The 22,930-nt window shown below is 43.3% G+C and overlaps 1 protein-coding gene across 3 annotated transcripts in view; it reads left to right on the plus strand.

The window, feature by feature from the left end:
* Positions 1-22,930, plus strand: part of Mapre2 (microtubule-associated protein, RP/EB family, member 2) — a 139,304-nt gene that overhangs the window by 4,767 nt on the left and 111,607 nt on the right. For 2 of the 3 annotated variants that reach the window (XM_087593468.1, XM_087593465.1), the window contains exon 2: positions 15,273-15,334. Coding sequence is in view for 2 of the 3 variants with exons in the window: in XM_087593465.1 (XP_087449591.1) it covers positions 15,273-15,334 (62 nt within the window). In the remaining variant the exon portion in view is untranslated. Of the gene's footprint in view, positions 1-11,908; positions 12,140-15,272; positions 15,335-22,930 lie in introns of those variants that run through there. The other variant, XM_087593466.1, reaches the window with a different exon arrangement.

Here is a 22,930-nt window from a genome sequence, read left to right on the forward strand (position 1 = left end):
GGGCTCCACCACCAGGCTGGTGCTTGTTTGTTTGTTTGTTTTTAAGAGTGAGAGATAACATGAAGTTGGATGGAGGGAATGGGGACCTGGGAGGAGATGGGAAATGGGAAAGAATAGGATAAAAATACATTGTGTGAAATTCTAAAAACACATAATTACTGCTGGCCAACTCTATGCCCTGGCATAAAACTAGAAATGAACTTAAATTCACAGCTTCATATCAGTCAGTGATCCACAGGCTATGGCCCACCATCTGATTTTGTAAGATTATTCTTTACAGCATCTCATAATTGAAAAACGTCTAAAGAAAAGCATCTAGAAAATACCATGAAACTCAAAACTTTGGGTCCAAAATCAAGTTTCATTGTACTGTCCCCTGCCTGTGTGTTTACATGTTCCCAGTGGCTTCTTTTGCACAACTCTACCACAGTGGGAGAGTTGTGTGAAGGATGTGTTGTTTCACAGAGCCTTGAACACTTGCTGAAAGTTGACATCAAAATTTTCAGGTGGACTTCTAGTTTGCTCCAATTCAATTTACTCCAAACTAAATAAGCACTTAACACTTAAACCCTTGGTGTTTAATTTTAAACAAAACCTACTGAACCTAGGTCAGATAATCACTAAAGACAGACGATAGTATTTTTTTCATATTTTCTTGTGTGTTTACTTTGTAAGAATAGTTTATTCCTGAATAATGTAGACTCTGCTAACACAGTTAAACATGGAAGCTCAAATGATATAAGCTCAGTAAGCCCAAATGATACAATATCAGCCTCTCACAAGCCCCCCAGGGACCCCCAGTAACTTGGTCTTCTCTTGCTGTGCAGTCCTGGCTGACCTAAACTCGCTGTGCAGCCAGCTTCTTACAACATGATTCTTTCTGGTCTCTGCCTCCCCGCTCTGAGATTCCAGGCGTGCACCATACCTTGACATATGTGCACTTACTGTTTCATTGTTTGAAGGCCTAATTTTGAGATTTCTGTTCAGTTATAGATATTTTTCATCAGTAATTTATGCACTTACTTAAAGTGTGGTGGGGAAGCTCGGGGGAAATGATTCGACTTTTCCGAAGTCAAAAATAAACAGACAATAATGTCTACACAGCATGATAACTCAGCTGAGGCTGGCATTGCATCATTAGGTCGTGCCATGTACAGTTGCTTTAGACTTTGCAAATTGGGAAGTAGACAATAGAGTGATGGTGTAGTGATCCAGAAGTTCCTGAGTCCCTCCAACAGGGCTGGACTGACTGCTTCTGACTAGGATTCTAGAGGGCGTATTGAAAAGAGTAGCCGCATTGATCGGAACTTGTCTCGACATCTTGTTTCCTGATGTCCTCCAGTCAGGGGACTTCCTCCTCTGGATGACTTGTCGCTGCCACAAATGAAGAGTTTGCAAATGTGTCTCTCCATCCGGATGGCTGGAGTTCTCCTCTTTATCCCTTGCAGATCCGTCCACCTACCGTTTAGGAAACTGTGTCCTTTTCTTCTCTAAGTTCAACCAAGTGTTATTGTAAAATTTGGGGTATCTGACACGAGCCAAGTCTTTCTAAAAACAAAACTCGAAGTCATAGATGCATTTACCCCCATCTAGGGTTGCTAACAGAGCTGCTGGGCCAATCTACTTCCAAGTAGATTTCCCCACTAGTCTTCCTGTATTAACTGAGAATCTGCCTTTCGGTAACATCCCTGGTGGTCCATTAAAGACATTAACCTTTGTGGAATTGGGTTCTAAGAAGCATATCCTAGCCCCTAACCATTGCCTCCACCCACTGATCCAGACCCATCCATCCCAACAGGGTAAGACCTGTGTTACGTCTTTCGTGAATCATTTGAAAATCTTGCTAGTCTAAAATAGTCTAAAAACTAGCCTATAAAATTCTGTCTAAAATATCAATGCTTGCTAAGTCCCAGTACCACTGAGAAATGGTCTTAGGCTGACGGGAATGTTACTAGTTGGTGGTTTGGGATGGGTGTTAAGGGAGAGATGTAAACATAAAGGTTGTCCAACAGAAGGTTGAGAACACCTTGTAAGCTCTAGAGCTTAGGGGCTAGAAAGGTTCACAGTGAGTGCCTAACAGAGGCAAGGCTGTTCTCTTCTTGAATCATAATATACATCTTTCCCTGTATAAAAACCTACACATTTCATATCTTTAAAATCTTGGGCCTTGACTTCCCCACTTTCTACCTCTTAACTGTGATAAACACTGTCCATCCAGCCCTGCACTCAAAGAGCCTCACCTGGGGTTTCCTCTCCCTCTTCCTAGCTTGGCAGAAGTAATTTTACACCTGTGTTTCTAAGTACACATTAAATATGCTAACAGATAAAGCTGGGAGAGATGGCTCGGCAGTTAAGAGCACTCACTGCTCTCGCAGAGGACCCAGGTTTGGTTCCCAGCAACCACATCTGGTCCTTCACAACTGCCTGTAACTCCAGTTCCAGGAGATCCAATACTTTATTCCAGCCTCCAAAGGCACTGGTACATGTGCGATACACAAAGTCATACAGACAATACATGCACATACACACATGCACAAGCACACATACACATGCATAAACTTTATAAAAATCACTAAGTGACGAAATAGCACTGTATGACTTGGCTTTTTGCTGTAGAATGAGCGTTCTGTGGACTTAGAGACAATTTGATGGGGCCAGGGATGATCAGCCCGTAGCCCCTGTTTTGAGTAGTGAGGGGCCAGTTAGGGCTTTGGAATCCGTGGCCAAACAAGAACCATCTGTTAGACAGAGCTATTGTTTATCTTATTGAAAGGAACCCGGGCCTCCTGGTACTACTTACCAACTTCCCTCACAATCAGCCACACAGACGAAAAGCAGTGTAATATATTCCAGTATCTGTGGCCTTTTCTCCTTCAGAGTCTATTGCTATCCATGTCTATCACCATGGACACCAGCTGCTGCCCACTCCTGCACCTGAGTCCGGCTTCACCACCTCTGGAGAAGAGTGCATTAGGTTTTCTTTCTAGCCTCAACTTTATCCTCCCGGTGTGTGGTGACACTCTTCAGGGGAATTTGCTCAGACCCAGGGCCGTGGGTGGAGTTGGGAAGAGTCATCTTGACACCTTTCGAGTGTACCGTGTTAGGCAATCAGAAGCAGGCGAGCCAGCAGGTTGAGTAGAAGGATGATTGTGCGCTGTGTCTAGAAACCTCAAGCTGAGCTCACCTGAATCATATTTTCCCATGGGGCTAAGAGCCCATCCCAAGGGAAAGAAATTCTTAACTGGCCTCTTCGTGGGGGATGGTTTTGTTGTGGAGTTTGCTGTTAATTTTCTACCTTCATTTCTCTGAAAATTATGTTTGTTGATCCTAAGTGGAGGTGCTAGAGATTTTTAAAATTAAAACAACAACTACTGACAACAAAGAGAATTAGAGAAGTGATCGCCAGCAAGAAAATGGAACATCTATTAGATCTAAGGCGTCCTAAAGAAAGCAGGAGTTAGGATCAGAAAGGATCATCCCTAACTCCCCATCTTTGCTCAAAAGTTAACTCTAAACAATGATCTTGATTCAGAACTTACTCGTCAGATAGAAGACCATTCCATCTCTTTTTCTTAGTCACTGTAAGGCAGTTTGAACTGGTGGTCAGCAAACATGGTTCTTTGTTTTAGCTGTGTATAACCTGCAACTCCAGACATCTCAGTGCAGCATTGTGGACTCCAGTCTTATCAGGAAATGACAGCATCATGCCTTTACTTCTCCTCTGTCCGCAAACTATCGCTGTACTCTAAAAGGTGGTTAGTAATTCATTTTTACAGTAAAATATAATAAGTAATATATTCTTTCCTTTGAAGAGTCCATAAATTAATTTCTAAGCTCAAGGAAAACAGGTACCTTTAATAATCTGCCAGTGTGTTGAATTATTTAGTTATACTGGAATATGAAGCAGTAGCAATAAGTTCAACTATCTAATAATTTAATGTATACAGAGTGCCAGGCCAGCTCCTCAAAAGCCTAAAGCAGTGTGATTTCTGGCAGAGCATATACATTAATCCTAAAATCATCCACTCACAGGCAGACATGGTGGCACACACCTTAACCCCAAATAGGGAGGATAGACGAATATTGTGTGGCCTAGGCTACATAGTACATTCCAGGTCAGCCTGGTTATACAATGAGACTCCATTTCTAAAAGGTAATTAATCAGCAATAAGGCAAAAACATCTTAGAAACTTCCCAGATGCTCACGAATTCCTGCCCAGGCAATTGGATCCCATGAATGGTTACCACTGGGTCCTCCCTCATCAATCAACTTAGAAATAAAGACACCATCTATAATAGCTTGCTGGAGGTGAGAGAAGATGAGGAAAAATCAGAGCTAGCGACCAGATCTAGCACAGTGCTGTGTCCCCTTCATCCCTCATGATACAGGGAAGGCAAGCAGGGTTGTGTCTCTTGGTCTCCTGTTACTGCTGAGTCCCTAGATACTAACATGCCACCTGCCAAAGGCACCAGAGCATGCAAGGACAAGAAGAGACTTTAAACCCAGGAGTAAACCAAGCTTGATAAAGCACTTCCTTTAATCCTTCCTCTTTTGAAGGCTGGAATTGAGTTGTCCTGAGTAGATAGAAGTCCCAAGTCAGCAGTTGTGATGAACAAGTGATTGACTTTTTTATCATCCAGAGACCTGAAAGTTAATGTCCAGTGGAGCTTCTCAGGGACATGGGACAAGCCATCCTTTCCTTCCCAGGGCCATGGTGTCACTGCACTCTATCAGCTTGCCCAGGACACTTCACCACTTCTGCTGGGCTCAATCAGAGCTGGTTGTGTTCATCTGTCTCAGATGAACAGCATTGCCAGTGTTTAGTGAAGGGTCTCAGGGTCAGCGCACAGCTCTGGGAATCATATGCTTTCATTGTTTGTGCTAAGTAGAAGGGTTTGGAAGCTGCAGGTGACTTAGGGGGATCATCTCATGTATCCTCCTTCCAGATAAAAACAGCAGTGGAGAACTTTCTACTACAGTCACCTAGAAGTGGCATGTTTTTGCATGGCACAAACGAATACCTCCAGCAAGCTATTATAGATTGTCTTTGTTTCTAAGTTGTTTAATGAGGGAAGACCCAGTGGCAAACACTCATGGGAACCAATTGCCTGGTCAAGAATGTGTGAAAGCTGGGAGTTTCTAAGAAGATTTTTTGCTTTATTGCTAATTAACTCATCCTAACTCCCCTAGTTCCTATGCACCTTGAGAAAAGCCAGTAAGGGTCCTTCTCCAGGGATTTATTAGGGTCCCTTATGTCAAGCTGTTTTAGATCCCTTAAGATAGGATAGGGGCTAGCCATATAGCTTAGATCCCCTAGGCTGTGGAAAATTCAAGGCTCAATGTCCCCTGATGGAAAAGTTTTTAAAGGGCTTCCCTTGATCTGTTTCAGTCGTTTGGACTTTCCTACAGTTGCTTGTTATTGTCTGCTTCTGACTCTGCAGTACTCTCTCAGTGTTCAAAGACAGTATTCAAATTCAGGGGTGGGTGGGTGTTTGTGTGCACACATATGTGTACATGTATGCTTGCATGTGTGTGTGTGCGTGTGTGCATGCAGCGTGCCTGTATGCATAGGTGCATTTATGATGTCAGTTCATATTAGAGGCCAGAGGACAACCTGTCCTTCCTCAGGTGACATCCACTTTGTGGCTGTTGGCTGGAGGGTTTGTTTGTTTGTTTGTTTGTTTGTTTGTTTAAAACAAGGTCAGTCTTAGTGGCCTTGAGGCTAGGCCAGCTGGCCAGCAAGCCTGGAGATGCAACTGTCTCCACCCCTTCAGCACTGGGATTACAGTCATGCAGCGACACAGCCAGCCTCCTATGTGGGTTCTGCAGATGGGTCTCAGCTCTTTAATCTTCCAAAGCAAGTACCTTACCAACCGAGCTGTTTCCAGCATGTCAGTTGTCTAATAATGACCATAAAGTTGTCTTCTCCACTTATATAAATATTTATGGTAGCTAAGGACTTTTTATGTATAGCAGCAGATTTTTATGTAGACACACTTTATAGAAAAGTATAAACACAAAAGCCCAGAACATAAGTGGTATACCTAAAGTCAATAACTGGGGAAGAGTTGAAGCCAGGGCTCTTTACTGTGGTTCCAATGCTTCTGGGAGACAGGATTATCAATCATAGCTGGATTCTCGGGGATGCAGAAGTCCTCTTAATTCATAAACTTACTGAACTGTAATAGTGATCCAACCTCCAATGACCTCATCTTTCTCTCAGAAAGATCCATAGCATTTCACACTGAGGAGATGAGGATGGTTTGACAAAGTTCACCACAGAGGGGGCCCTTTGGCCTTCTGAAATTCACAGACACTTCTCTGCTTCCAATTCCCAGTGCATCAGAAGAGGGCGTGATTGGCTGTTCAGAATGTGTCTGAAAGTGCCGGCCATCTCAGGAGGTGTTGGAATGAGGTGCTGTGGGACAGACTGGTGGTACTGGCATGTCACCTCAGGGCAGACATGTGGACACCCTCGGTACAACTAGTTTGGAAACAACAGGGGCAAGGCTTGGCTTTAGTTTATTGTGTGCTTCCGACAGAGCAGCAATCACCTGACCATACTCCCATTTCTCAAGCATGGTGGATGTTTGTGTGGTGATCTCCATTGTCCACACAAATAAAAATAATAGGGCTAAAGAAAGAACTCATTTGCAAGGGTTTGCCTCGCAAACATTAGGACCAGAGTTTAGATTCCCTCACCCTCAAACAAACAAACAAGCAAACACCTAGGACCCAGGACTCCACATGCTGGTAAGCCTAGCACTGGGGTCGAACAGATGGGGGAGGCGAGGGGTGTCCTGGGGCTTATTGGCTAGCCAGTGTAAATAAATTAGTTCAATAATAAACCTTGTCTTAAGAATAAATAAACTAGGGCTGGAGAGATGGCTCAGCGGTTAAGAGCACTGACAGCTCTTTCAGATGTCCTGAGTTCAATTCCCAGCAACCACATGGTGGCTCACAACCATCTGTAATGGGATCTAGTACTGTCTTCTGGAGTGTCTGAAGACAGCTATAGTGTATTCATTAATAAAATAAATAAATCTTTAAAAAAAAGAATAAATAAACTAAAGCATGGAGGAAGACACCCGTGACAGCCTCTGCCCTCCACACATGTGTGCACACAGACATGCACATGTGCATGCACACAGACATGCCCAGGAAAAATAACAATTACTTCACTTAAGGTACTCATATAATGAGATCCAGAGCTATCCATTCTGGTCAGCAGAGGGGAAATAATAAAAGTTTATTATAATCAACCTCGGTGCATTTGCAAAGTAATTAAGTAACTAATTGAGCTAATTAGAGAGAAGAGGACTTTTCCTAAGGACCTGAGAGCTGGACAAATCCATTATCCTGAAGGATCGGAGGTGTGACAGGACAAGGACAGTGACAAAACACTAATGCCCCAGGGTGGACTTTCCACCTTAGTTTGACTTTGGTCCGTTGTAGAATCTCGACTATGAATGGATGAGCTTGAATATGGATCAGCGAGTGAATGGGCCATCTGGCTAAGTGTGTTAGGTTGCCATAGTAGCAGGTTTTCCAAAGAGCCCTGAGAGAAGTCAACTCGAACCTTCTAAGTCTAGGGGTGGTCCTCAGACCAACAGCATCAGAGTCATCTGAAAGCCTTTTAGAGGGGGATAAATACCAGCTTCCCACACCCACCCATTGCTACTGACTCACAATGTGCGTCTTTTAACAAGATTGCCAAGTGAATCATAAAGTCTGAATACCGCCTCAGCCGATATTGAGAGGCAAGACGCTCACAAATGCCTTACACACCCTGCACAGTAGTCAAGACAGGAGCAGTCACACCCTGCACACTAATCAAGACAATAGCAGTGATAAATCTTCCCCGTTAGTGTGCCCACTCTCCCTGTCAGGAGCAGTGCATTCAGAGGCCCTGGATTATAGCTGCATATTTCTGTGTTTGCCACCGAGCCAGCCTGTAAGTCTTCTGTGTAGATGCTCCTCATCTAGCACAGTGCCTGGCATATGACCGGCATGTATGGTGGCAGCAAAACTTGCAGTTGTACAGGCTGAAAAACATTGGCTCGGGCCTCAACCCTGCCACAGGGTTCTCTCAAGTTCATGCATCTGTAAGACGTGGAGAAGCACAGCCCTTCTGGGATTTGGCAAGAAAAGTACTTAACGATGTAATGTGCTAACAGAGCACCTGTGCCCAGCAGCCGTTCTTAAGTGGTGTTGACTCAAGTGTGCTCAGTGACTGCTGGACAAAAGGAAAACTAGGAACCTCCTATGAACAATGTAAAGCTGAGAGGGTGGCGTCCTGGAGCTGCTGCCATACATGAGGCTGAGTTTAAATTATTATGGACAAAGGGAACACAAGGAAAGGGAAAGGTGAGCAGGGCCAGGATGAACTTGCAGGAAGCCTGTGTGGTTGGGAACCTTTGCACAGCAGCATTTGTATCAGTTGTCGCCTCTGTCTGTGCCTTGGTTTCTCCTCCTAAGAATAATATCCACAAAGCCCTCTTTCATAGGGAGAAGCATTCTGCTGCTTGTGGTGTACAAAATCAGACCTTATTCATACCAGTCTCCCGACCAACTTCTTAACACAGTACCAAGCCCATAGGAGATGGCGGCAGTGCAGGACTGCCCGGTGACATTCAAGCCTGTGCTCTCTGTGGGGATGAAAACCTCACCCCTAACACACAAAATCATATTCCTTAGAGCAGTGGTTCTCAGCCTTCCTCATGCTGGACCCTTTAACACAGTTCCTCGTGTCGTGGTGACTTCAACTGTAAAACTATTTCGTTTCTGCTTCGTTACTATAATTGTGTTTCTGCTGTGAATGGTAATGTAAATATCTTATATGCAGGATACTGATATGTAAACCCCCCCACACACACACACACCCAGGATCGAAACCTACTGGCTTCGCACAGTATCCTGGGGGTGCAAAAGAAATGGCCAGAGGGCTAGTGTCTAAAGGGTCTTCTTGAAGGTGTGGGCAGCGAGGGTGGGAGAGAAAATGATGGCGAAAGGGAGAAGATGCCGGGTCAGAAGTTTGTATCTACAAGTCAGAGTCCAAGGGAGTTCCCACAGGAAAGGAGAGAGAAAAAGTCCTGCCAAAAGCCATCCAGGGGGACCTCCAAGGGGGCAGCAGGGAAGTTATGATTTGGAAGCTAATATTTAAAATTTTGCAAATTTTTACAGTAGCCAGATGTAGCACTTGCCTATAATCCCAACACTCAAGAGGCAGAGGCAGAAAGATCACTACAAGTTTGAAGGCAGCCTGGTCTATAAAGCAACTTTCAGGCTGACACAGGCTACACATCAAGACCCAGCCTCCCGAAAGAGTAAACCATGTTTGGTTTCTGGCGCCCACATGGTGGATCACAACACCCACAACTCTAGTTCCAAAGGATCCAGTGCTTGCTTCTCACCTCCATAGGCACTGCTGTGCACATGATATGCACTTATACATGCAGACAACACACTCATACACATAAAAATATGAAGAAAAATATATAAAAACCACCAATAGATATAATGAGAGGAAGTTTCTTTTAAAAAAAAAAAAAAAACTCCAAGTGGGGCTGGTGGACTGCTCAGTCACATATAGACCTGGATTCAGTCCCCCAGAAACTACCTAAGAACCCCAAGAATGGTAATGTTCAGGCTTTTAATCCCAGTATTGTGAGGCAGAGACCAGAGACTTTCTGGGGCTCATGGATACACTAGATTTACCCTACTCGGTGAATTTCAGATGTTGCCATCTCAAAGAAATAAGAGGGCTGGCACCTGAAATATGACAACACTTCAGGTTGACTTCCATGTTCCAGCTATGCGTGTACACACAAGTGCACCCACGTGTGAGCACACACACATGCAGATACTTACACATTTTGGTTGGACCCTCCTCCTTTAAACAGCACCTCCCTGAGTGTGATTGGAGCGTCACCTCTGGCACATCCTGGAGTATTTCCAGTCAGATAGAGCTCAGCGTGCACCTTCCATTCAAGGGTCTGAGATACTGGCGTAACTCAGACAGTTGGAAGTAGATTCCTCTGCAAGGGAAAGCCCACAGCAGAGGCTCTGAGAGCAGTCCTGGGCCCCTCACATGGGCTTGGACAGGGAACTTATGTCCAGACACTCTGCCAACGTTTCCACAGTTCCAGTCACTTACTAACATGTTTCATACTCTGAAAAAAAGATTTTCCCAAAGCACACAGCACAAGGTGAAGTCATCCATGTTTTAAGGAAGATCATGCCCGCTGAACTCCAATGTCCTAACGTCTCTGTTAGCCTGTCAAAGCCCTGCAATACTTTTAATATGCTGCTTCCTCGGTGGGCCAGGAGAATAACGGATTACAAAGACGGGACACAAGGAAAACATGCCTTGAGTATCCACCATGTCTCGAACACTGTACCATAAACTGTGACAGAAAACAAGAAACTGAGGCTCTCCAGGCAACTTTCCCACTTTCCTATGTGTTGGTGTCCATCACACAGAGCAAAGGGCTGTTCTCCACTTACTGGTTTTCCAGTGACACGGTTAAAAATGGACAAAGGCTTGGCTTCAGTGATGCAATTATAAAAAGCATTTTGTGGGGTTACAATGCATGGATCCAATATTTCTTATGGGTGTAGCTTGCCTCGGTGTTTTGGGGTTTTTTGTTTGTTTTTGTTTTGGAGGGTGTTTTGTTTTTCAGAGAATTTTACTTTCACGTTACCACTCTTTTATAAAAAAAAAATCTAAAATAAAAAGGGCAGTCTTAAAAATTATTTTTGTTCTGGTTCACATGGGAAGCAACAGATGGAGAAGTGGGGGTTCCAAGAAGAGATGGTTACGCTGTGCTTGGAGGAAAAGGAGCCAAATTTGTAGCTATCGCTTGGGATTGTCCTTCCAGTGTATAGAAACCAAAGCCTGTAGCCCTGAGGAGTTTATACCACCATTATCACCTTCAGTATATGCCACCCAAATCCCTTTATCATCAAGCAAGATTTTCAAAGTCCTTAAGTATACAGCATGGATCATTTGCCAATTTGTCTTTCTTAAGGAGAATGAGTCATAGTAGACTTGATATCCAAGCCCCCGTGTAACCTGACCTCCTTTGCCAGCGCATACCCTCCGCCCTTGGGTTTTGGTTTCTCTGGTGCATGCTGAGCCCTGTGTTTCCCGTCAGTGAGCAGCCCTAGGCTGCCCCTGGAGAGGCCGCAGTCCCAGCGCAAGACCACTAATTGATGTGCTTGCTGGAAGTTGGTATCAAGCAAGATCAGTCTCAGGATTAATAGCATGTGCCTCTCTGTTAATGTTTATAAGATGCCTGTTCCTAGAAAGTCGTGGACCTCCCACAGGATAGAGTATAATCTGCAGCTGGAGCCGTTCAGAATCTCAGAATGCAGTAGGGAGTTTGGAATCCAGGATACAACCCATTCTGAAGACCTGGGAAGGCTGAGTCAAACCCTGGGAGCAAACCAGGCCCAGGCCCCAGCCCTGACACCTTCTTAGAAAAGCTAGAGGCAACTCGGGAGGCCTGATGCTGTCTCTAAGAACAGAATGATCTGACCTCGTGTAGATCAGAGGATAAACTGGCCAGCTACAAAGCAGAAAGAATAGTAAATTATCCAGTGGCTTGCATGATTAGAGATACTTTTACATCCATGTTTCCTCCTGATGTTTCTCTTATGTTCCTAGCATTTTATGGCCAGGCATAAAGACAACGGTTGTTTGAGTTCAGGGGTAGAGAGATCGTCCTAGGTGAAACAGATATTCTGGTGGCATACCTTGGACATAAGATGCTGGAATTCTGGGTTTGTTGAAAGCAGAAGGATTGGAAACTTCTAGAGAGTAGACTTCTATGAAACAGAAAATGTGCTTTGCTTGATCCTGCCATGATTTGTATCCTAACAAATTTTGATTAAAATAAATCATAGAGAGAGGGGCTGGTTTCTTGATGCCTGTTTCTGAAGAAGAGCTACCTGGTGCTTAAAATGACAGAAGACCGCAGTCTGTAGGAGACGACAGAGTGAGAGACAGACCACCTGCCTTGTCCACAAAGTCCAGGAAAGAATAAAATTCTACTCCTATGCAGAGAGATGTGGAATTCAGAGGGATCCCTGCTCAGTGTGAACTTCAGAGAATAGAGATTCATTAAAATGCATGAGGTACCAAACTGGTGTTTAGAATTCACTTTCAGGGGCTGGGGATTTAGCTCAGTGGTAGAGCACTTACCTAGGAAGCGCAAGACCCTGGGTTCGGTCCCCAGCTCTGAAAAAAAAGAACCAAAAAAAAAAAAAAAAAAAAAAAAGAATTCACTTTCAGCTTTCACTGTATGCATTTGTATCAACGTTAGGAATTTTGATGGAGAATTGGACAGACTGGCGGCTAGAGAGATGACTTGGAGGTTAAGAGCACTTGCTGTTCTTACAGAGGACCTGGATTGGATTCCCAGGATCCTCACAGTGGCTCACTACTCCCTGTAACTCAAGTTCTGAGTCTGTTTTCTGACCCTCATGAGACCAGGCATTCCTATGCTATACAAACATCCATGCAGGCATAGCATTCACACACATAAGGAATGGAGAGTGGAAATGTAGGAGAATCACATCAGGGGATTTGTCTGCTTCACCTGGACAAAAATTTTTAATTTTGATAAACATCAGTTTATTTGCTTTTAACAGACTATAATTCTGATGTCAAAACTAAGAATATTTGCTAGGCTCTGGATCCCAAAGACTTCCTCCTTGCTTGCTTATGTCTTCTTTTTTCTAAGCAGATTCTAAGATGTATCAAAGGACTGGCTTTAAAAAAAAAGATTTATTTATATTTTATGTGCATGTGTGTTTTGCCTGTACGCATGTGCTGAGGCCCTGCAGAGATGTGAGATTTGCGGGAACCAGAGTTACGGTCAGTTGTGAGCTGCCATGTAGGTGCTAGGAACTGAACTGGATGCTCTCCAAAAGCAGGGAGAGCCTTTACCACTGAGCCATCTCTCCAGCCCCAGGGGACTGGTTTTTACAATTCAAAGTGTGAGGAAAGAGAGAACAGATAGATGGTAAGGTCTGTGAGGTACAGCCCTGCCCACTGTACATCTCGCCCCCATTACTCTGAGCCCCATTGCTCTGAGCCTCCGTTTTGTTTGTAAGATTGTTTTATCTAATAAAATTCAATTAAATTAGTGAACTGTCTAGCACATACAGGGCTCCATAGATGAGCTCACGATTCTCCAAGCTGCTCTGTCACAGCTGCCGAGAAATTAGCAACTGGCTGTTTTGAGTAAACAGAGAAAGGTCACTTGTGTGTAGATGAGACAGCATCTTCTAAGGGCTAATTATCTAGTTTGCAGATAAACTTGTGCTCCTGCCTCAGCGCTTGGTAGGCAACCTCTTGTTTGGTAACAAAGCTACTGAGAACTAGCTTAATAAAGAAGGCAAATGAAAATTTTATTCTAAGCTGTTAAGATTTCTGAAAAATTGGGAGACTTTAGGAGTCAAAAATTGTTGAGAACTAGGTTTTTTTAATCTGATTTTAAGTTTATGAAACTAGTATTAAATTATAAAAGCATGTAAAATATCCCTGCAGACATAAATTCTGTTATAAAACATATATGGACATTTATTCTACCTGAGATGTGTGTGTGTGTGTGTGTGTGTGTGTGTGTGTGTGTGTGTGTGTGTATGAGTTTATCTAAATCTACTTCTTAAAAGCATTACTATGGATTTTTCTGCCTTTTAAATAAGGCAGAGAATTAAGTTTTTATCTGAACTTGGAACCCTACAGTTAAGTTTCTCTTATCTGAATGCTTGGCACCAGATATGAGATTTCAACAGAATTTCAACAAAATTCATTGTGTTTCATATATGCCTTGGGCATATAGCCTCAAGGTCATTTCATATAATATTTTAAATAGTTATCTACATAGAACAGCTTCAGGCTGTGACATCCTCTACTTGTGGCATCGTGTCACCATTCAACGAGACTCAGTTTTTGGAGACTCTGGGGTTTCAGCCTCCTGGACTAGGTAATGTGTTCCCTGTGTAACAACCTGGCTGTGTGGTCATGGCCCACGCCTTTGATCTCAGCACCCCAGAGACAGAGGTAGGCAAATCTCTGAGTTCAAGACCAGCGTGGGCTACAGGGTGAGTTCTAAGACAGTCAGGAAAAACAAAACCAAACAAAACAACAACAAAAACAAGACGGCAGCCATCTTTACCCATGCTTTTATTGTTCACCTGTTACCAGATTATTCTTTTCTCTTTCACTACCCTTGTACGGAAACTGTAAAAATCCTACCAATTCCCCATTTAAAAATCAGCAGTAGTAACTTCAGAGCTTTGTCCAGGATGAACCTCATTGTGTTAGATGTGTTGCAGATATGTTGATTTTTGTGTGGTTGGTTCTGGATAACGATCAGAAGCATCTCTGAGTTGGTTGTGGAAACACAGCAGATGAGTCTTCTCTCACTTGTTGCTGGGGGTGATGGGAAAGACATGTATAGCAGGTCACTTTTAGCAGTATCCGGTGGGACCATTAGTCTCTCCCCAGTAGCCACAGACGTCCCCATGGTGGGTCTTGAACCCAGGACCTGCCACATCACTCAGCCTCTAGAACTGGGTATACCAGTCATTGACTATAAGGTGCAGCCAAGTAGTGTGTTAGAGGGAGTAGTGAACTGATAGAAAACAAATGAGTGGGGCTGGGGATTTAGCTCAGTGGTAGAGCACTTGTTAGGCAAGCGCAAGGCCCTGGGTTCGGTCCCCAGCTCCGAAAAAAAGAAAAAAGAAAAAAAAGAAAGAAAGAAAACAAATGAGCATCTGTTGTGTGTATCTTTTCAAGTCTGGCTTATCATAAAATAAGTCATAAAATAAATTTTATGCAAGTTTGAGCTCTAACTGATAAGGCTCATAATGCCTCAGGAGGGGCCTGCTTCTGGGTTATCTGATGACACAGGACTTTTAGATTCCTTGAAGTTACAGACAGCGATAAGCTGCCATGTGGGTGCCAGGAATTGAACCCAGGACCTCTGGAAGAGCAACCAGTGCTCATAATCATTAAGCCATCATTCCAGTACAGACGCAGGGCTTTTTCTCTTCACACCATGCTAGGGAGGTTGGGGGATGAAAACAATTCTTTTTCTAGATCTGCCATTATACTAAAATTTCAAAATTTCCAAGCAAAATCAGTCAGTTTTGGGTATTTGTGGAATATGCTTTCTTTAAGTTCTTTTTCCATTGATCTACAGTGTTTTCATGACGTTACTTCACTCAATTCTTTTCCTTGTGTTTTGTCTTCTTCCAGGGTCCCATTTCCCAGAAGAACCACTCGCTTCAACAGCCAGGGAGAGTGCCTGGATGTTCAAAGTAAGGTTTCAATATGACTACCTTGTAGATTCCATTTGTGAATTAAATTGGCCTGGTATGGACTGCCTAAATGGCCGGCTTGTTTTTAAAAAGTCTATTGCATGGTTAAAGCCAGTGTTTGAGTAAATGTACTATGTAAAGAGTACTATGTACTCTTCAAATGATGCCCTCCCTCCCAAGTGTGCTTAGAGCTAGTGACTGCTAACAGAAAGTCCTCTGAAACATGGGCAAGTCAATTAAAGTTTAATTCGCGAGATCGTATTAGTGGTCGTTGGAGGAAGAAATATCAAGATATGGTCAAAATAATCCTGAGACATTTCTAGTTATTTTTAAATAAATGGAGTGTTATTTTTTATTGTTAAGAATACAAGGTGAACCTTAGGGGAGGAAGGAAGCAGAAAGAGAGGGAACAAGAGGAAGAAAGAGAAGGGGAGGGAGAGAAGAAGAGAGGATCATGAGATAAATACACGTATCAGGACAATGGCAAAGCCCCTGAGAGCCCCTCTGTGTTTACAGTTTCTAGTTTGTCTGAGACAGGATCATTTTGATCTTTAGCTGTTTCCCATGGGTACCCTAAATCTCTGCCTGATAATGCCTTCAAAGTGTACCGCCAGGGGCTCCCCTAGAACAAAAGAACAATTAACTAAAATTCCACCAGATGGCAATATTTGGAAAGCCATTCAGAGAGCTTTCAAAGCTCTGCGCTGTAATTGTTCATGTGGGGACGGGTCTCAGGAAGCATCAGGTCCTAGATTTCATCAAAAATGTTTTCCTCTATCAATTTTTTTAAAAATGTATAGAAAGATGTGTGTGCGATTGTATATTTTGTTTTCCCCCTTTTGTCTTAACCTCTGGAATGCTAAAATTAGAAACCTAGTCCTCAAATAGTTCTCTAGAAGGTGTTAAAGTCTCGGTTTTGTTAATAATTCTCCCAGAAGGCGTTGGTGCACTTTCAAGTCTCCAATCTGTGGGTGTGGCACGATGGCTTTCACCTGTTATTGTGAGAAATGCTAGGGGTGACAGATATCGTTAAGAGAAAAGAACCCTGAAGCTCCTCCCCTATGGATACTTGTTAGCAAGTCACCTTGATATGAAAGCAAGAGAAATGTGCACATACGGAATTGTCATTTGTATTGGCTTGGGATGGTTAAGGTTACCAGCGGGTACAAGCCAAGCCTTCCTGTTCACTGTAGTCAAGCAGACCCCTGGACTCTGTCTGTTGTTATCCTAGGGCCCAGAGCAGACTTTAGGGCAGAGAAGAATCAAAGAGTAAAAAGGCAGGTATAGACCAAGAAGAGAAGCCTACTCAACTTCCCCTGTAGCCATAGGACGCCATTGCTGCAAAGATGCAGGGATCCTTGTGGAAATGAATCCTCTGTCATTGGCCCCTCTGGTGGGAGCCCATCTGCTGGTTTGTCTGGGATAATCCTGATAATCTGGGCCCTATGTATGAACCAACTAGCCTATTTGCCTATAGAATGTCTCTATTGATGGTAAGTCTCATCATCAGCCGACATCCCTAACTGGCATGGCAGAAGAGGTAATATAGGAAAAGGGGAACCATTATCTAAGTGGACTACATCTCTTTATAAACCTTCTAACTGGAGCTATGGGACAAACACTTTTTCTTAAATGCACTTTATTTTCGTACAAGTGAGTTATGGAGATAGCTTGTTCAGGAATAGCTTGTGCAAGCATGAGGACCTGAGCTTGACCCCAGACCCAAGTTTAAAAAAAGCAGACGTGGGCAGCGGTGATGACTCAGCAGTTAAGAGTAGTTGTTGATCTTGCAGAGAATCCAGGTTTGGTTCCCAACGTCCACTAATTGGAATTCCAAGAGTTCCAATGCCCCCTTCTGACTGCAGACACCAGGCACACATTCAGTGCTCAAACATACAAACAGGCAAAATGCTCATACACAAAATAAAATAAATGGTTTTTTTAATTAAAAAAAAAAGCTCATCAACCTCTTTTTAAAAATTAAGTGTGGTGATGCACACCCATCATCCCAGTACTGGGAAGGCAGGGACAGGTGGGTCCCTAGGATTCACAGTCAGCCTAGTCGACTTGGCAAGCTCTAGTCAATGAGAGACCCTGTCTGGAAGATGGACAGACGATGGAGAGCTTCTGAGGAATACTTTCTAAAGTTGACCTATGACCCCCAGTTGCAGACATAGCCCTACACACATGCACGCCCTCCTGCTGCCTGAGGAACATTATCTAAGGTTGACCTATGACCCCCAGATGCAGGCATAGCCCTACACACATGCACACTCTCCTGCTGCACCCCACCCCACCCCCTGTCTCCCATCTCTCCTGTTGCTCCGTTTTGTTCCCTTAAGTTTCATTTCTGTTTTTATGTCAGGCACACATAAATGATTCAATGTGGCCATATAAAATCTAGGAAGCACCAGTGATAGAAAAACATGGCATTTGGTTTGGGGCAATAGACCTAATTTGCTTAATATGATTACCTCTAGCCTCATTTATTTTCCTGCAAACTCCATAGCCTTGTCTTTCTTTACGGCTAAAAGAACTCCACTGTGTGTATAAACCACATCTCCTTTCTCAGTTCTGCTGTGACTGAACAACTGGTTTGGTCCCCTGTAGTGGACTCTGTTGCAGTAAGCACCGGGGTGCAGCCATCCCTGTGCTCTGTGGCCTTGAATCTCCATGCAGATGTCCAGGAGTAAGAACAACGCCGTCCTATGGTAGGTTTAAGGTTTAAGTTTGAGCAGCCTTCAGCTGGCGTGCACAGTAGCAGCTACACTAGTTTACCATCCAACCAGCACTGTGTAAGGGTTCCCGAGGTCCGCTCCTCAGCAGCAGCGTTTGCTATCGGTGATGTTAGTGACTGGGCATCCTGACTGGGTGAGATGGAACCTCCATGTAGTTGCATTTGCATTTCTCTGATGGCTAGTGATGTTGAAAGTGCTTTTCATATGTTTATCCGCCTATGGACTAAACCTCTGAAGCTGTAGGCCAGCCACAGTTAAATGTTTGAAATACACATGTATGTAGTTCATCTTTTAGTAACTGCTTGTTTTATTAGGTCACTGTTGGCGGTATTGTTTGCTTTCTTGTATTTTAGTTTTTCTGTGTGTGTGTGTGTGTGTGTGTGTGTGTGTGTGTGTGTGTGTGATTTCTCTTTGTTTTGACGTATTATCTCACTTAATCACCTGCCTAGGCTAAGCTGGCTAGTCAGAACCCAGGGATCCGCCTGTCTCCAAGAACTGAAATCCTAAGCATACACCGCCACAATGCTTTAGGTGGGTTCTAGGGATCACACTCAGGTCCTTACATTTCTGCAACAAGAATCTTACTGACTAAGCTCCCTCCCCGAACACAGAAATAAGCACAGATAGAATGGGGATTTTGAATGTGGATTCAAAATGTGCCAACCAAGGAAGCTCAGTCCAGACTGATGGTCGCACAAGTCTGGCCTGGCTCTACCTTGAGCAAGAGACTAGTAGCAAAGGAATTCTGCTGGTATAAAAAGGAGTGTCCGGGATAGAGACAGATCTGAGAACCAGTAGCCACAGTGGGCACGTCTTCATTTCTGCCCAAATACCAGAGTCTTTTATACAAAGGACAGAACATAGAAGAACAAATTTCATTTGATGCCTACTGTGTCCCAGCATCCTGTTATCTATGCTGTCCCGTTGTTTCATTAACCCTTATATATGCTATATGAAACTTTTAAATACCTTTTAAGTATGGAAACTGAGCTTATAGGTTAGTGACTTTGCTGTTGAAGACTGGTCGTTTATGCAGTACATCCTATTCAAACCTCGACCAGAGCCCAAGCGGAGAGGGGTCCACACCTCGTTATCTCTAACATATACGGGCAGGCGGTGCAGTGTCCTCAGTACGACACTGTCCTCTGATCTGCCTCCTCTCCCCCCATCTCCTCTGCCTCCTGTTCTCCCGCCTTTCTCTACCACTTCAGTTGTTACGCGTCAGCTCTTCTTTGCCGGAATAGAAGATGCACAACTTATCGTTTCATTAAGACTACTCAAGAAACAGACATATTCATCACCTTAATTTATATTTAGCTGCTTATATGTACTTATATATTATAATAAATATATGGTATCATCTGTAATCATTTAATGGAGTGTCAGAAGGGATCTGCTGGTTCCCATGTGCCTTCCCAGTGTCTCTTACATAGGAGTATTTTCTTCTACTTTTATAGCACTTTCAAAATGTTCACTAATAAAGATAATATGGAAATGGAGGGCTAGGGAGATGGCTCAGAGGTTAAAAGCACTGGCTGCTCTTCCGGAGGACCTGGGTTCTGTTCCCACCACCCACATGGCAGCCCATAACTCTGTAACTCCAGTTCCAAGGGGTCTGACACTCTTTCCTCGCTTCCAGGGACACCAGAGATGTTTGGTGTTTGTGATGCTTTGGATATGTGTGTGTGTATGTGTGTGTGTGTGTGTGTGTGTGTGTGTGTGTGTGTGTGTGTGTATGTGTGTGTATGTGTGTGTGTGTGTGTGTGTGTGTACACATATATGCAAAACACACACTAAAATAAAATAATGATGAGTTGGGTTTTTTGGTTTTGGTGGTAGGTTTTTGGTTGGTTGGTTGGTTTGGGGGAGGTTGGTTTTGGTTGGTTGATTGGTTGTTTGGTTGGTTGCTTTTGTTTGATTGGTTGATTGGTTGGTTGGTTGGTTGGTTTTGGTTGATTGGTTGGTTTGTTGGTTGGTTTTGGTTGGTTGGTTGGTTGGTTGGTTTTGGGGAGGTTGGTTTTGGTTGGTTGATTGGTTGGTTGGTTGATTGGTTGGTTGGTTGATTGGTTGGTTGGTTGGTTGGTTTTGGGTAGGTTGGTTTTGGTTGGTTAATTGGTTGGTTGATTGGTTGGTTGGTTTTGGTTGGTTGGTTGGTTTTGGGTAGGTTGGTTTTGGTTGGTTGATTGGTTGGTTGGTTGGTTGGTTGGTTGGTTGGTTGGTTGGTTGTGAGACAGGATTTTTGTATGTAGCCCTGGGTGTCCTGGAACTCACTCTTAGACCAGACTGGCCTCAAACTCACAGAGATATGGGCTATGCCAGCCTCTGCCTCCCAAATGCTAGGGTTAAAGGCATGTGCCACCACACCCAGTTAATGATAGTTGTTTTGGATTTTTTTCTTGTTTTTTTTCTAAAAGATACATCTATTATCTTAGAATTGGTTATTTGTTGCTCTTTTGTCAAAATAGCATGAAAGTCTACTTAGCATGACTTCCTACACCATACAATTGTATTCATGACACCTGTTATAAATCACATTTCTAGAGCTTCCATCGCACGTGTCTGATATTGTGCATGACCTGTGTTGAGCCACCCATCCCATATGTCTACCTACTCAGCTGTACATCTCTAGAGCCCTCTACCCCTGTGTCTGGTCCTGTCATATACATCACAGCTCTAGAGCTGTCCCTCCTGTGTGTCAGGCACTGTCGTATATCACAGCTTTTGAGCCACTGTCTTCTTTGTCTCCTTCTTCTAGCCTCCATTGTATGTTTGTCTTTTCCTTTCAATCCTTGTTTGACTATTGTCAGACCTTATACACATTTGTTTTCTGTTATATCATGAGCAGTTTTGTGAACTGTGGTGCACATTGACGACTGTAGTTTTAAAGTTTCAAACATAGTTTATAGCATCACACACCGTCATTTATTAACATTTATTTGTATTGTAAGTGTATAGGTGTAAATAGTTATATGATACCTCTGAGCAAGTTCAGACCTGTCTGTCCCCACATCCCCTGTAAATTCCATGTTTATTATTCTATGGACTTCCTGATTGGATATCACCTCTGATTTTAGAAACTCTTCACATGCCTTATTTTTAGTTTTCAGATGTAATATTCTCCAAGGTAACAGATGACACATCCTAATCGTTCTGCAGACACTGGGTACTTGACACATGCTTTCTGTGTGCTGCAGTCTGTACACAGGCTCAGGGTCAGATTGCCTGGCGTGTGTACTGCAGATCACATAGACGGTCAGCGTCCCTTACCTCGTATAACACTCAGCTTCAAATGAGCACATTCATGCATTTGTCTGTGTTCTGACATTAGCTGTGTGTCTTTGTTAAGACTGTACTTCCAAAGACTTTCAGACTGTCAGGTTAAGAACCAATTGCTCTAGAGGACTTAAACCGTAAATGTTAAAAAAGAGCCTTGTGAGCAAACTGAGAAAGGCTTGATTCTCAGTGGTCGGGACTTGCTGTCAGCCAGCTGGATTCTAAACCCTGCTTTGAATGCTGGCTTAGTATTCTGTTATGACTCTGACTGTCCTTGTTAGCATTGTCTCATGAGATTCTGGTGTCTTTGCTGTTAGTTTTGTTCCAGGGGAGTGATACATCTCAGACCCATGTAGCATTTGGTTTATAAAATAGGCTGGACTATTAGCATGCCCTTTCATACTTGATCTAGAGAAGAGCTTCCCTCGGTTTGCATAAAGTATGAGTTGAGTGCTTACAACACTCTGTAATGACATTAGAACTTCCAGTGCGGAACCACAAATGTTTCTAATGGTATCTTGAAAAGAGACTATCCAATCACTTTGGGTTCCTACTTAAGGCAACATAGTCCACACATTAAAAAAAATAAAACTTACCAGATTTGGCGATATTGATTTATTTTAAAAAAAAAAAAAGACCTCAAAAGTTGATGTTTTCATTGTGTATTAAGATAGCCAGATTTAAAGCATTAATTTACACTTTAATCCTATTAAGAAAAATTATGTTGGATTACATTGTCATAAAGGGAGAGAAGAAAATCGTGGTTGGGAAAATTGATGTGACTCGCAGAAAGAATGGAGTCGTTTGCCGAATGGTTGTTTTTAACTCTTAGGGAACCGGGTTACTTTATTATGGTCACAAAAATCTTTGCGGGTAGACTTTGAGTTCAGGCTGCCTTTGTAAAATGGCAGGTAACAAGGAGAAATGACATTCTAGTCATCTTACAAGATTGGAAAACCATGTAAATAATGCAGGACTAAGAGACAGAGAGAAGCTAGGCCAGGTCCAACTCTGTAGAACCCCAAACACCAGACTTCTAAAGTTTTTATTTCAGGGCATGGGGTAAATATCAAACAAAAAGCAAGTGCCCCGGTAAAGCCAACAGATCCCTCTGTAGTCTAGCCCAGTGCGGTGCCTCCGATGTGTAATACCAACACTCAGGAGGCAGCAGCAAGCCAAGCCCTCTAAGTCTGAAGCCAGCCTCGGCTACAGTATGATCCTGTCTTTAAAAGACCAAAACAAAGCCAATACCACAATGTTCCATTCAAATACAGGTTTCTGCCTTCTGTAGCGCTTCCATAGGTTTGATCTGGTCAAACTACTGGGTGCATGTATAGGAAGGCCACACGGATCCACATTAGTGGGTATAGCTTATGCATGTTAATAAATTTAAGGTAGTTACTGAAAAATAATGGGGCCAGGCATCATGGTGTACACACTATAAAGACAAAGAGACATAAGGAGTATGAACTTGAGACCAGCTACATAGCAAAACCCTGTCTCAAAACAACAAAATCATCCTGTACAAACAGGAGCAAATCCATCATAGTTTTGAACATGGATGGGGACCAGTGATTGGCAAAGT

The sequence above is a fragment of the Rattus norvegicus genome, chromosome 18 (genome assembly GCF_021556685.1).
Source record: "Rattus norvegicus strain SHRSP/BbbUtx chromosome 18, alternate assembly SHRSP_T2T, whole genome shotgun sequence".
Classification (NCBI taxonomy): domain Eukaryota; kingdom Metazoa; phylum Chordata; class Mammalia; order Rodentia; family Muridae; genus Rattus; species Rattus norvegicus.